Genomic DNA, 16316 nt, shown 5'->3' on the forward strand with positions numbered 1-16316 from the left:
ATACTACCCCATTCGATAGCTTGTGAATTCCAGGCCACTAACAATGAAGCAGAATATGAGGTACTCATCGTAGTTTACAACTAGCCAAAGGTATGAGAATCAGGTATCTTCAAATTTTTTTAGATTCATTATTAATTACTAATCACTTTAATGGCTCATGTGCAGTCAAAGGTGAGAAATTAATTAAATATTTAGACATAGTAAAGGATCTTGCAGGATCCTTCAATTAGTTTAACATTACGCAGGTACCAAGAGAAGAAAATGATGGGGTTGATGCCTTAGCAAACCTAGCTTCAGCTTTGAAGCTCCCAGAGAACATAAAAATTCCTATCAACCACGTTTTATCCCCTGCAATTGAGGAATGCCAAGCAATGAAAGTAGATGGGAATCTACACATAGATCCTGAGAATCATCCTATTGATCATTAATTCTGGATCCTTCCAATAATGAAGTATATCCAAAATGGAGAAATCCCAAAAGAAGAGAACCCCAAAGCCTTTAAAGCCAATGTATCCCAATATACTATTGTACATAATATGCTATAAAGAAATCCCTTGAAGGTCCATATTTAAGGTGCATCGAAGGATCCGAGATCCAAGAAGTGCTAAAAGATTTCCATGAAGAAGATTGTGGCAACCATACAGGGGGGCAAAGCATATCAGCCGGCAGAACCCTTATACCCCATCACCTCCTCGTGGTCGTTCATGAAATGGGGGATGGATATAGTGGGCAAGCTCCCTACAGCTCCAGGGGGAAAAGTCTTCATGTTAGCAATGACAGACTATTTCTCTAAATGGATCGAAGATGGGGCTTTCCCTCAAGTCAGGGAGAAGGAAGTTATATCCTTTATTAAACGTAACATTATTACTAGATTTGAAATCCCTTCTGAAATTATTTGTGATAATGGTTCCCAATTTATTGGGAAAAGAACTACTAACTTTTGTGACAGTTGGGGAATCAAGATGATTACTTCAACACCGGTACACCCGCAAGCAAATGGCCAAGCAGAATCAAGCAACAAGGTCATTATCAACAATTTGAAGAAGAAACTCGGAGCAAAAAAGGGCAAATAGGCTGAAGAACTACCCTATGTGCTTTGGGCAGATAGGACGACCCCAAAAAATGCCACAGGACAGATGTCGTTCTCATTGGTTTTTGGAGCTGAGGCAGTGATCCCCACCGAAATGGTGGATCCAACAGCCAGAACAAGCATCCGTGATCTTCAGATAAATGAAGATAGTCTCGCTCAAGATTTGGATACTGTGGAAGAACTCAGAGATCAAGCAAGGTTCAGGATGGCCGCTTACCAACAGAAGATGGCCGGTGCATACAACAAAAATATCATAATCAGAAGATTTGAAGTTGGGGATTTAGTTCTTCGAAAGGCGTTCCAAAATACAACTAATCCTGCCAACGGGAAATTAGCACCTAAATGGGAAGGTCCTTATTTAATTGAAGCCGAAGCTAGAAAGGGGGTATATCGTTTGATAAATATGGAAGGTGACATGCTCCCAAGGGCTTGGAATACAATTCATCTAAAGAAATATTTCTGTTAATCAGAATCTTGGATCCTAACAACCTTCTTCATTTGGTAAAATTTTACTTTATATCATATAAATTATGTTAGATTTTTGTTTTGTCAAGTTGCAGAATTACCGAGCAATAGGGCCCTCAAGTGGAAAAAACGGGTTGGCCAACTCTCTCCTAAGTTTAATCGGCCTTGTCGCCAGGTTTATAAGGTTTTCACCTTATCTCCCGAATTAGGGTTTTGACACCCTTGCCTGGAGCGCACCATTATCCGGGTATGATTGGAGGCTGTGGGACCAGTGCACAATACGTGACTGACAATTTCATAGCTAAAAATCATATCTTGGATCCTACGAATTAAATGGTAGACGTACCATATACACAAGTTCAGGTCAACGCCGGGTTTGGCTCGTCACCTCGTACAATTGGGCCAACGCCAAGGATCGGCTCGTCGCTCGTAAATATTGGGCTTGTCCCCACGCTTTATTAGGCTTGTCCTCACATTTTATTGGGCTTGTCCCCATGTTTTGTTGGGCTTGTCCCCAAGATAGTTGGATTTGAAACCAACTTTTCTAACTATTATATTATCTTTTGGTGATTTATTTTAACAGGTGAATAAATTAAATGGAAAGTTTTAAGGATAAGGAATCCTCTATTCTAATAACACAAATAATAAGGCAGAAATCAAAAGAGTTATATTATTATAATCAGAAGTTGATCCGGGCTTCACCAGTAAAACATGGACCATCCACCCAGATCAAGCTACGTTAGAGTTATCACATGTTCATGCAGAAACAAAAGAAAAGAAAGGCGGTTAAGGCTTCATACCCAAAACAGAGGATCCCTCCACCCTAACCACCTTTCGTAATTGTCTTAAGGATCATCGATCCTGGGGATTACAACTACTATTGTCTACATAAAACCACCAACAAAAAACCATTAAAACTTCATAAAAAATGGGCTCCGGCCTTGTCTTTATATCCTTCATCGCCCATCACCTTCACCTACTCCTTAGTCACGCCTCCATCACCTTCGCCAGCCTCCTTGACATCATCCTTGGCCCCGCTCGTCCCAACATCCTCGATCCTCTTCTCGGCCCCAGCATCCTCGCTCTCTTCGCCAAAGTAAGCCAATGCCTTCTCCCACATAGCCACATTCCAAGAGGACCTGTCGAAACTGAAATCCTCAGCCTCTGCAGCCATCTTGATCCTGGCTGTGAGCATCACTTTACTAGCCCACACCTTGGCTTGCTCCGTAACCTCCACCACCTGCTCCTGAGCTCGGATGCCCGCATGGGCCAGCTTGTCCTCCAAAGCTTCCTTCTCCGCTTGAAGTGCTGCATTGAGTTTGTTTTTCAAGTTTATGCCAGCACGGTATTTGGCCAATTCCTTCTCCCTATTGGCCACGTTCTCATCATACAAGGCTTTGAAGCTGGCCACGGCCTACAAAAAGACAACGAGTTAATAAAATAATCAAACCATTTGTTCTTATGGACAAAGGATCCTTACCTCCGAAAGCTGATCGAACACATGTTGGGCACTGTGGACTTCCACATCAGGGTCCCTTTTTCTCTTTACGGTGGCCTTGGAACGAGTCATCATAGTCTTTGGCGGTGTGAGGCTGGAACTCTTCATGGGCTTTTTCTCAGAGGAACGAGATGAAATGAGGCTATCAACATCCTCCAATTGGAATTAACCCAGCAGATTCTTGGAAGGCTTGGATGATGACTTCTGTGCGCCTACCCGAAAAAAGATAAGGTCCTTATAATCTATTGTTGTTCCTTATTTTTACTAAATTTATGATTAAGGAATAAACTCTAACTTACTAGACATGGTTTCTGAAGAACTTGCAATCTTCTCGGCTGAATCACTCAATTCTTCACCAACAATCTTGAAGGCCTGGTCAAAAGGATCCAGGGACAGGAACACCTTCGCCTTATTGATGCCGTCTGAGTCAACAGCAAGATCTGAGAAGTTGGATACTGCATAAGAAACAACAAGTCTATAATTAGTCAACCAGTAAACAAAGGGTCACATATCCTATGGATCCGTTATCCTACCCTTAAGGATCCAGTGAGTTGGTAACGAATTCCCGTTTGGGATAGTGTCCCTCAAAACAAAAAAGAACGGGTTCTTTCAGCTTTTATCGTTGTGAGTGGTCTTATTAATCGGTATAGGCTGAAAGGGTTTGCTCTTGAAGACGAATCTGCTAGAACCATGGGTTACGAGGCTATACAGGTAAGAAAGGGCTGGAAGAGTGAAATCAAGGTCTTGTTCTGCAATTAGTCTTTCAATGGTGTGCAAAGTCCTCCACATCATCGGCATACCTTGAATATAGCTGATACCGGTGGAGGAGAAGAAGGTAGTTGTAAGGTCGGGAAACGGATACGAAAAGCCAAGAAGGAATGAGAGTGCCGGAAAGCAAACCCAATCGGTGGAGATGCAGTCACTCTTTATTTGGGGGTCGTAGGGTCTAAACACTGTTCCCTCAGGAAAACAGCCGGAGATGCTACGGATTTCTTCATCGGTGAATTTGCAAATCTCAGAAGCCGGATCTTTAAGAAGATGTTGGCTATGAGGTTCAGGGATGATATCCCTCGGACTAGAGCTAAATGAAGCTCTTTGGTTTCTTTTAGGAATTGTGACAGAAGGATGAGGAAAGTGAAAGAAATAATAGAAAGAGAAAGAAGGATACCTGATTATGACGCCGGAATCAGACTTATAATCCGATGAAGGAGGGAGATATAAGGGCTTTAACTCTATTAAGTAGGCGTAATTATATGATGGCAGGCGACGGTCACATCAATTCTAATCGACGGTTGCGGTGCGACTTTCTCGGGATAAACATGACAGCTGTCGTCCATTCACACCTATCATGTCTGGGGTCAATTGTTGGGACCATGATTCTTGATTCTTGTAAATCAGTTATATGTGGTAGCTGTTTCCAGGACTAAGGATCCTCAGTGGTTTAAGGATCCTCAACAATTGATTTCAAATATATTACGATCTATTTTTGCAGGTATAACACGTGCTTATTGGAATTCCTATTATTACGGACGAGATATTTTACATGGTCTTCCCTTCTCATCTGCGCTCCTAAACGGTCGAGTTGAAAGAGTAAAGCGAACGTGACCGAGATTATAGCATAAGTAGTTAGTAGTCGTTGTAATCTTATTTATATATATTGAGTTGTAGCTGATCACAACACTCTTAGCACTGAGCATTCTTAGCAAACACATTGTATTCACGATCAGCTATAATTCCACCCTTCGTAATTTTTCAAGTTTAATATACCAGTAGTGATAGTTTTCACTACCCGAGGTTTTTATGCCGACGGATACTAGTTACCAAGGGCTTTTCCTCGTACAAATCTCGTTCATTTCTTAGAATTGTCATTTTTATTCATATTGTTCATATTAGCACCAGTCCTCACAAACTAATTTGGTTACTTGATCCTTAGACCGATTTTTGACCAAAACACTTAGCATATGTGCTCCTAGGCTAATGAATGAGTCTAGTCTATAAAGAATAGGCCTCATTCGCTAAACATGCTTAGCGAATGAGCCATTTTACATTAAAGTAAAGACTAAACTACCCTAACTTATCCTTAGACTCAACTTTTTGTTGAGCCTCATCAAAACTTTTTGTTTATAAATATTTTTTTTCACAGCTAAGATATTTATGAATCATAATTCTCAATTACATCTTCGAAGAGGCTCGAACTTTGTCAAGTTGAGAGTGCGTGTTGTGGTACAGCGATAGGAGCATGAAACTTCTGAAGGGACGTTAATTTGAAAATGTCCAATTATTAGGTGTGTACAGTTGTTATGGTCATGAGGTCGTCAATGAACTTCCTGTACATGATTATCTTGGTGACGACCCTGTGTATGATGAGAAAATTTCTAGACGTCGGGTTCGCATGAGTCGGAATCTATTTTTGCAGATAGGGGGGTTCGCATGAGTCGGAATCTATTTTTGCAGATAGGGGCCAATGTAGCGGCGGCATATTCATTTTTTCAACAAAGGTCTGACCCTAGAGGTAAACCAGGTTTATCTCCACAAAATTTTGCACCAGCTACTTGTTGGATGAATACTAAATATAATATAATGTTGAATTAGTATTATACTACATGGAAACAAAGGGAATGCGATTTGTTAAAAGAGTTATAAAGGCGACGCTGAACTACTTTGGGTAGTGATAGGTGTCACGAAGAAACAAGTTGATTATATGGCGGTACACAATGTGTTAAATTCATATACAAATGATGCTGAGCTTGAAGTTACAAACATGTTAAAAGTTAATTTATTTTTCTTTCTTCTTTTAACTTTCCAACGGATTCACACCACCAACCACCCAAAACATAAAAGATATCCAGGATCCCACAAAGCAGATGCCTCTATACCATCACTATCACCATCACTTGTGTTTGATCCAACCTATACTTTGTTCTAGTAAGAATTCATGATACAAACTTCATCCCCTCTTATTACATAAAAAAAAAAAAAAACAATACCCTATTCAATGTCTTCTGCTTGTAGCTTCCAACATTTTGGATCCAGTTCAGCCTGAAACACTTTATCTCTCCACTGAAAAACGCACCCACGAGCTTCTAAATTCTCAAGAACCGATCTTGGTAGCAAACCTCTGAACGAAGATTGGAGCTTCACTTTGGTCAACCCTCCACATCCCAACAACGCAGCTGCCAATCCGCTTGGGGTCAGACCGTCCATATGAAGAATGGTCAAACTCTGTAAACACCCAAGGCCGGCAAGGTATAACAGCCCAACATCCGTCACACAGCTATACGATAAGTTAATCTGTTCACGAAAAACCAAAAAGATAAAGTAAACAAATAAGTAAAAACTGCGTGTTTAATACAGAACCAGTTTTAAGTAGTACAAGCACTTGTACGTGATACATAGTTAAAGCAATGCGTACAGGTGTTATGTGGGCCTCTGATAACTTTTAATATCTAACTTTTTAATAAAATCCATATATACAGGCCGTGGTTAAATATTTTTGTCCACTTTTAACATATGTTTAATTAAAAACCAAGTTCCTACAAAATAAAGTATTTTTTTGTTTTGTAAATATAAAAAAAATAAAAAAGTACTTTATTCTGAAAGAACTGGAATTTCAACCAAATTTATATCTGAATGTCGACATTCCGATATAAAATGCTATAAAAAGCGACTTCTTTCGAAATAAAGTATTTTTGTCTCGGTAAATATAAAGAAATACATTATTTTGAAAGAACTCGACTTTAATAAAATTTATATGGGAGATCAAACAAAATTGTGTATTTCGACTCTTTTTTAAAGTTAAATATTACAAGTAATTAAAGAAAAATCAAACTACATATTATAAATTGTTAAAAACGAATGAAAAGTAGAAATCAGCTCTGAAGCACCTAAATATCCAATAAGTTCGATATAGCATGTGGGTCCCACAGTTTTCTACTTAAAATTGTATGTGTATTGTGAGCCCACTACGCGCAATTCATTATAAACACAAAACTAAATGGAAACAAAGGGAAGAAGGCGGTTAATTACCTGTCTAAGGTTCTGTGAAAAATGGGCGATCGGGATCATTCCCGAGTCGTTAACATTGAGGCATTTCTTAATATCCAGCTTTGTGAGTTGTTTGCATCTAAAGGCAATCGGTTTTAGCCCTAGAGAAGTAACTAAAGGGCACCCTCTGCTTTCAAGTGTGTTTAGATTACAACAGTTTGATAAAGAGATCAATGAGCTATCAGTTACGCTTTCGCAGTAAGAAATGTTAATCATTTCAAGCCCAGTGCAACCACGAGCAACCGCAGAAATGCCCTTATCGGTGATTCCAATTGACCTAAAATGAAAATCAATTTTACAAATTATTTATGGCCGACATTTGTTGGCTCACGTTATTTAAAAAACTGAAGGGTAGCTAGACATTTCAAACCTGTATAAATCGAGCTCTATAAGTTTACGGCATCTGTTTCCAATAAAAATAAGCCCCTCGTCAGTTATATTTAAACATATCCCAAGCTTCAATACGGATAGTTCGGTACATCTTGAAACTGACTTTAGCCCTGCACAAACGATCATATGTGAAAACTGAATGGTACTTGACATTTCATGGCATAACAAACAATCTAAATACACAAATACAATTTTAAGTAGAAAACTGTGAGACCAGCGTTTATATGTTTCATTAGATAATTCATTTAACATATAATCCACTTTTAATAACGTATAGTATTTTAACTCTCATAAAAATTCTAAATACATATCATTCAATCATACCTGGTAAAAATCCCTCCAATAGCAAGGCTATTTGAGGGGTTTAGGGAGGGTGGGATGTAGGCAAACCGTTCATCCAAATGACAAAGAGGTCGCTTCCAGAGAGACCCCCAACTCCATAAAAAATCTTAATACATAATTTTGTTTAATATTTTTGTAGTCATTCCGATATAAATTTAATAAGATCAAGTTCTTTCAAAATAAAGTATTTTCTTTATATTTACAAGACAAAAGAATGCAATATTTTGAAAGAACTGGTTTTTTTAATGAAATTTGAATCAGAGTCTACCAAAAAAAATTCTGTGTACAGATTTTTTAAAACTAGTTAAATATTACAAGTTATTACAGACCCACATAAACACGCGTACATATTGCATTAACTATATACAAGTGCTTATACCACATTTCATGACATAACTAACAATCTGTAGGTTTTTAGGGGTGTTCATCTGTTCAAATATTGATTTATTCAGTTTATTTGGTTATAAATTATTTTTGCCATAACAGAAAACCAAAGCGATCCAAATTAGAAATGTATCTAGCCGAACCGAATCCAACCGATTAAACCAATATATTCGGTTCATTTATCTGATTAAACCGGTTACTATTCAGTTTATCTTGTTGGATTCCGTTCGGTTATCCAAATAAGCAAGATTTGTGGAACCAATAACCGAAAACCGAAGCATACCTTCATCATCAACATCATTATCAGTGAGATCAAGCTCTTGAAGAAAATGACAATATTGCCCAATTGAAACAAACGCCTCCGATGACACAAGTGTGCACGACTCCATCTTGAGAGAAACGAGCCCCCCACAAGACTTTGTGATGTGAGAAATTGCAGCGTGTGTTATCTTTCTACAACATGTGATGTCTAACTTTTTCAATTCAGTGTGTTTGGTTACAATTGACGAAAGACCATCATCCGTCACACCTGTGCACTTACATAAACTTAACTCCTTGAGTGATGCACACCAGTTTCCAATGCCCTTGAGTCCCGAACAAGTGACGTGGCAACCGTCCAACCGAAGTGATTGCAAGTTTGAAAGCTTTTGTAGACTTTCGGAAAGAGCAGGAGTCACCTGAAACAGTTATTTAAGGAAATTAACAAAAAAAAATACTTTTTAAATGAGAATCATTGTTATTGCGAAAACTAGATATTGATTCCTAAATGATCAAATAATCAAAAGGATGATATGAGAAACTGATTATTGAGACATGAAAGTTGCAATAATCGGACAATTATTTTCTATATGCAAATTCAAACAGTCCTATATTTGGTAGAAGCGTTAATATTAGTTAAATGTCCAAAATACCCCTAAATAAAACCAGAGAAAATGACTTACTAATCACTATCTAATTAGTATAATTGAGAACTTTGGTGCCACAAAGTGTGTTACTTTTGTTTTTGTATATGTAATAATGGTTTTTGTCTTTCATCATAAAGATTAGTGTTGGCTTGATGGTTGTGTTGATAATGCTAAATGCATGCATCGGTTTGGGACTCAAGTTCAAATCTTTGATGGTTCAAACATTGGGTGCTTTTTTGTTAAGTGTGTTATTTTCCCTTTTGTATATGCGAGAATGGTTGTCTTTCAACATTAACTTTGGTGTGGGCCGGATGGTTGTGTTGTTAAGCGAAACCGACCAAATTCGTGTAGATCACCGCATTTTGTTTTATTTTCGGTACCGTAACGAAAACCGACCGAATGTCAATTTTGTTTTTGTTTCTTTTGTTATAAGTTTCAATAGCGTAACAAACGTGATGGAGACTGACAAAATTTGCGTATACTCATCGCCTCAATGCCCCGGATCGACAACGCTTGGGTTTTATCAACGTCCAGGTTTTACTGACCGACGCCACCCCATTGGCCAACCTCAGTTTTTATAAAAACCTGAGAAAAAATTGACTTATGGAACGCTGATCGCCAATTCAGTAGTCATATGACATAAAAGAACATGAAATGTCCAAAATACCCCTCGATAAAACAAAAAAACACGATTTATTTAATTGATCAGCAATTCAGTGGGCATACGACATAAATAAACATGATATGTCCAAAATACCTACTAAATAAACAAAAAATCGATGATTTATTGAACATTGATGATCAATTCAGTGAGCATACGACTTAAATGAATAGGATACTTACAAGTGGCCCATATGCTAAATTAAGATTCTGAAGACAACCGGTGCTGCTAGTAAGTGAAGACACTCCCACATGAGTAACATTCTCCCAATGCGACATATTCAACGACTGTTAAATGCAAGTTATTACTTTCTTGAAAACTTGAAAAATGAAAGATATTTTTTTAAAGAACAGATACCTTCAGTGACGTCCATCCTTGTTTAAAGGATCCAAAAGTTTCATCATTGATCCCACAACATCCTTCTAAAACCAATTCTTCAAGATATTGCAACTTCAAGAGTGAAGGCATGCATTTTTTGGTGATCTGTAATACAAACAAGAAGCAACGTGAATTCAAGATTGTATCAAAGAAATAAAAATCATTGCTTCTTCGTCACGAACATGGGACCCACAAAGAATTTTCAATTATATTCGTGCCATAATCATTTATATTTATGATAAGTGATTATGTGAAGTAATGAACAACACAACAGGTAACAGACAACAATAGCGACGCCACAAAGATAGGACCGATAAACATGGCGTGTGTGTAGAATTTTCTTACGTGTTATGGCATTTATGATCATCTTTTATGGTGGCTCTCGATACGCGCTTCTTAATTAAAGCTAAAACAATGGAACTATAAACATCTCCTCTATAACAGAAAAGCTGATTTATAAAGATCTCAAAGCTCATCAACGTTCAATAAAGATTTTACTTACTAATTTACTATTGATTTTTCAAGATTGCAATGTTCCTATTGCGATATTACTTATTTTCTTTCAAAGTTCATCCATTTATAGCTTAAATTTCAAGAAACATTGTGAATTTCAAGATTGTATCAAAGAACAAAAGGCATTCGCCGCAATTGTTTTCAGTCAGGAACAAGGGACCCACTGGAGAATTTTCAGTTCTTAACGAACCACATGCGAAAAAAGAAACATTTTTATTTATGATTACTGATTATATAAACTAACGAACAAATATATAACAGTGACACCAACAAAGATTGGACTTGGTTATCGTGACGTGTATGAAGAATTTTCTTACGTTAACGACATTTATAATCATTTTTATGGCGTTTTCTGATGCATGTTTCTTAACTATAGATAAAACAATATCTTTCTTTTTGGTTTTAGGGTAGAGGTAAGGCGTTTTCTGATGCATGTTTCTAAGGCTGTCTATAGATAAAACAATATCTTTCTTTTTGGTTTTCTGATGCATGTTTCTACCGAAAGCAGCCTCTCTATCCTTATAGGGTAGAGGTAAGGCTGTCTACATCTTACCCTCCTCAGACCCTACCATAGCTTTGCTATTGGTGGGATATACTGAGTACGATGATGATGATGATGATTTCTTTTTGGTTTTAACATGTTAAATTAGTCCTCATCCCTCTATAGCAAAAAAAAATTAGTTTTGAAGATTCAAAGTTGATCAACATCATTTAGTTCAAATTGGGATATTATTATCTATTTACTTGCAAATTTCATGGACTTGGAAGTTAAATTTTGTTAAATAGACATATTAGTATCATCTAACAAATTTCAAGTAATATGACTTGAAATATATAGTTGATATTACAGAAAGTGTTTGTTGTATACCAGCAAATGAGAAAGATCCAAGCTTCTAATGAGCTTACACTTGACACCAATCAAAGCCACCCCTAAATCACCAACACCCAAACACCACTTCAAATTCAAAGCCCTCAACTTCACACACCCAACTGCCACACACCCAATCCCAATATCAGTCACACCCTTACACCTCACCAAACTCAGCCTCTCCAAACTCCTGCAGCCCGCAACGGCTGCAACCGCACTGTCGGTCAAATGCACCGCATTCGACAGATCAATCTCCACCAAATTCAGACAGCTGTTCACCAGACTCATCAGCCCCACCTGCGTAAACACCCGAGACCGCGAGAAATCGATAAATTTGACATCTTTACAGGAATTAGAGGTAACTGAGAGAAACCCATCTGGGATTCGAGGGCAGAGAGTGAGATCGAGGTGGGTTATGAATGGGTATCGGTTTAAGACCCGTTTTAATTGGGGGTAACAGTGGTCGGCTGTGGTACGAGGATAGGGTTTCAACGTCCGACGGTGACGAGATTCGATTGAGTAGAATGATTTGGAAACCAAGGAGAAGGATTTGCGGTCAACTGGGTTTGTTTTGAGGCAATCCAAGATTGAGAAAATGATTTCTTCTGAGAGTAATTCAAATGGGTTGTTGATCTGGGTGCTTTTCTTCATTTTTTCTATTTTTTAAATCTTCAAAATTGGGGGATTTATAATGGAGAAATGAGAAATGGTGGTGTGGTTATTGGGGCATTGATAATTCAGTGAAGGTAGAAGATGATGATGATGATGATGATAATAATAAATAAATAAATAAATTCGATTACATGATTTTGTGTTTGCAGAGACGGTATTGCCCCTGGCCAATTTTCTTGTTTGACAAGCCACGTGTACCACTTTCTTGAAAATCATGTTTTTATACGGCCGTTTCCTCGATTACCGGATATAAATGAGAAAGCTTGATAGGAATTGTTTCTTATTTTATCACAGATGGCACTTTGACTTAAGTAAGGTTTACCCATTTTCAAATGAAATATTTTGCCTCAACACTAAAAATGGGGATCACCAACGTAGTATCAGCATTTTCCACTTTTTCTAATGATATTCTACCTTCCCTAAATAGCAGTGTGCCGTCCCCCAGTGTTGATTTAGTTTCAAAAATACTAAAACAATTTATTTTTATATTATTATTATTATTATTAAGGTAACAATAAAAATATAACTTCAAATAATTAGTATATCAAATCAAAATCAAAATGCTACAATATGTTAATAACAGAATTTAAACTTATGTCTCCTTGTTTCATTATTTTCTTACTCAAAACTTGACGAATCATACGTAACCGAAGTTGAAACTTATTTAGGGATAATGATTCTTTTAATGACATGCTTCAAATTAAAAAAAAAATCTACACTTCAAAGATAGGACTTTTTATTAAATTTAAACACATACAAAATATTCAAATACAGTGATAATTAAGTTGAGAATAAGGCTGAGGGGTGCGGAGCGCGAGAAGGGGCGCGAAAGCCCTTCCGCTCGCGCCCCGGGGCGCGAGCACCACACCACCGAGGCGCGAGAGGGGCGCGAGAGGGGCGCGAGCGCGGAAAAAGAGGCAGGCGCGGATGGGCTAGCGGCTGGGAATGGCGTGAAGGAGGCTTGGGATGCGTGAATAGAGCCGTTGGGCTCGTTTTTTATTAAAAAAAAAATTTATTTTTCTCTATATATATCTATATCAAATACAAGTTTTAATATTTAATAAAGATTAATATTTTTATGCATAGGGGATAACTTATTATTTTTTATATAATATATAATTAGATGAATGTTATCTTGAATTGTTTTTTATTAGACAAAACCGACCCTAAATTTCTTTTTAAACGTTTTACCCACTGTTGACAAACGTGTATTTAAATAAAACTAAAAATGGTGGTGATTATATTATAACAAATAATAAGTTAACTCGTTTTTTATTAAAAAAAATTAAAGTTAACTTTAATTTTTTTTTTAGATATTAATGTGTTTTTTTAATTAATGTGTGTTTTTTTAAATAATTTATGAGTTTTTTTAATAATACGTTTTTTTAATACATTTATAAAAAAATAAAAAAAAAAACCGCTCGCGCCTCCTCTCGCGCCCCTCCACACCATGTCCCGGGGCGCGAGCACCACTACCAACACCCATCTTATCAAGTTTCTCTCTCTGCCACACGTCACAATATTATTGGCTGGCGCCCCCACTCGCGCCCCCCACACCCCTCAGCCTAAATGCACAAGAAAAGTTTCTAGATGGTTGATGGAGGGTAAGAACGCCATTTAATGAGAAAAGAAACAACCGTACGTTTAAGGACAGAAAGCGACCACATTAGTTGACGGGGTTATTTTGGGAATACATAAAAGTCGCTGTCGAAATGCAGACGAGTTCCATTCGGTGGAGAAAATATGTGAGGAAGGTACGTTTTTCTAATTTCCGGATGGTACGACACTTTGACCAATTGACACAAATGTATTTACTATTTTATTAATGCTCATTTTGCCCCTCAACTTTCTCATTTTTGTCATCATGCATCATATTTTACCTCATTTGAATTTAGAATAAATGATGGGCAGTTTTCAAATCTCTCGACACATTATGAATAAGACATCCAACCCTTCATTTGATAGATAAACCTACCTGGTGGGTAGCCTATTTAGAAGTAGTCACCATGCAATAATGTTAACTTTTTTTGAAACACTTTTATTACATCTTGTTTGGCATGATACATTCAGAAGCATTTTCTTTTCCATCAAGTTCCATCTCCATGAATTTTTTCAACTTACCAAACATGTTTATTAATGATAAAAAATTGAGTCTCCTCCATGCCTCCTCTAAGCGGGTATTGCCGATTCTACACCCAAGTTAGATCTTTTTTCTATCTTTTATTAAGCAATACTTATTATTTTCTAGAGCAAATAGTCTGGGAAGGTTGATTGCGATGTAACATTAGCCGGATTAGTAGTGATAGTCTTCGTATTATTACTAATCCAGTTATCGAAACATTTTACTTATGTTATTAACTTTACTTACGAAATTTGGTAGGTACTTGTGCTTGGGCTCGGACGTATCTTTTGCTTCATACAAGTCCTCCCTTAAAAAGTTAACTTACGCCACATATTTGATTTTGTTTTGTACGTATGATGTTCAACGTTTTCTCTAGTTTTCTCTATAAAAATAGGGGATTAAATATACAGATAAGGGATTAAATGAAGCATGGGCATATTATAAGGGGTCCTTTAACCAAGAATTCACATATAAAATAATGAAATTTGAAGAATAAAAGATATTTAGATTCTAGTGATACGTTGGGTGGGCGTTTACCTTGGAATAACACCAAATAGAAGTTACTAACATTTCAAGATAACACAGCCAATAAGGCAAAATAAAAAACATATTTAAGAGGTAAAATTTATCATTTTTAATATGGTGTAGAGGTAAAAGCATGGGTTTCATAACGAAGACCCAAGTTTAATTCTCCTTCCTCCCCCCCTCCCCTTACAACATTTTAGGGGGGGACATGGGTGGCTCAATAAAGGATGACTGGGATCTTTATGATCTCCAGTTCGATCCTGAGGGCATACGGGTTTTATAACCAGTGGGTCTTCGGCGGCGTGGGATTTTCCCGAAACCGGAGATAACTTGAAGGCGGCGCTTAAGGGCTCCGTACGGCTGGGTTGAGTCAACTGGCAGTGGCATTTTGCTATTGGGTCACCCCATACGAAGTACCTAGACATTTTATGTTTGTTGGCCGTTAAAAAAAGTATCACTTAAATTTAAAGTATAACTTGTGTAACTTATGTAATATCTATAGCTCGTGTATTTTATAAATATTTTGTTTTATCTTTCTACAAATTAAAAAGAATAGTTTTAATGATTTTTAATAGGTTATAATAATGTATCAGATATTTAATTACCCGAGTTCAACAGGTCATACATAGTAATTTATGACTCCAAGATCAGCGAATGTAGTTTTTAAAAGATTGGGTTTTGCAATTCAAAATGGGGATAGCTGCGTAGCTTGTTGCTCGTTTGCCTTCTGTTTCGATGTAATCACTTTCTTGCTTATTACAACTAATATTGATAATTTATCAACAAGTATATAATATAAATCATATATATTATTTTTATTTATAGTTTCCTATATCATTTTAACCAATATTGAACAAAAAGATTTTCTCAGAATTTATTATGTAGCATTTGGTACGAAAGACTTTACATCGGTATGAAATATATCACTTTAGAAATTAAAAATGGATGTTTGGTTGATCAACGTAATATAATCGTCTATTACATAAGAAATCTCATTCTATCGAAACTATTCATTTCAACCCCTTGTTTTTTTATTTAATTATTCTTTCATCATACTTTCTCGACACAACCACCTGATCACCATTGTCACCGTTGTAGCCACCACCACAGCCGCTGCTATCGCCACCTCTAACACCTCCTAACCGTCGCTACCCGCTGCCGCCACTGCTTGCCCACCACTACAACTGCCACCGCGTGAGCACCATCTGTGTTGCCTTCACCACTTTGTCACCATCATCGCTACCTGAGTATCACCACTGCCACCATTGCTGTCATCGTCGTCACCGCTACCACTACCTAGTGCCACCGGAACTACCGTCACCATTGCCATTTTTTATTTTGGTTAATATTTTTATTTTAAGTTAGAGGTATTTTTTGTCATTTTTATTTTATACTTGTATGTCACACAACGAATTATGGCCTACAAGTGTTACTATTAGTTGATATTCGTTTTGTAAAT

At 37.1% G+C, this 16316-nt stretch overlaps 1 protein-coding gene across 1 annotated transcript; it reads right to left on the reverse strand.

Moving 5' to 3' along the window:
• Window positions 1-6041: 6041 nt before the first annotated feature.
• Window positions 6042-12189, reverse strand: LOC143557890 (F-box/LRR-repeat protein 3-like). Its single transcript, XM_077046854.1, has 7 exons — window positions 11539-12189; window positions 10137-10262; window positions 9962-10066; window positions 8497-8890; window positions 7468-7597; window positions 7080-7374; window positions 6042-6344 (listed from the first exon to the last, which is right to left on the reverse strand). The coding sequence occupies exons 1-7, from the start codon at window positions 12187-12189 to the stop codon at window positions 6042-6044; spliced, it is 2004 nt and encodes a 667-aa protein (XP_076902969.1).
• Window positions 12190-16316: the final 4127 nt, after the last annotated feature.

This window comes from Bidens hawaiensis, unplaced genomic scaffold (genome assembly GCF_021521415.1).
Source record: "Bidens hawaiensis isolate Kalapana, Puna unplaced genomic scaffold, B.hawaiensis_p1.1 tig00019220_1, whole genome shotgun sequence".
NCBI classification, from domain to species: Eukaryota; Viridiplantae; Streptophyta; class Magnoliopsida; order Asterales; family Asteraceae; genus Bidens; species Bidens hawaiensis.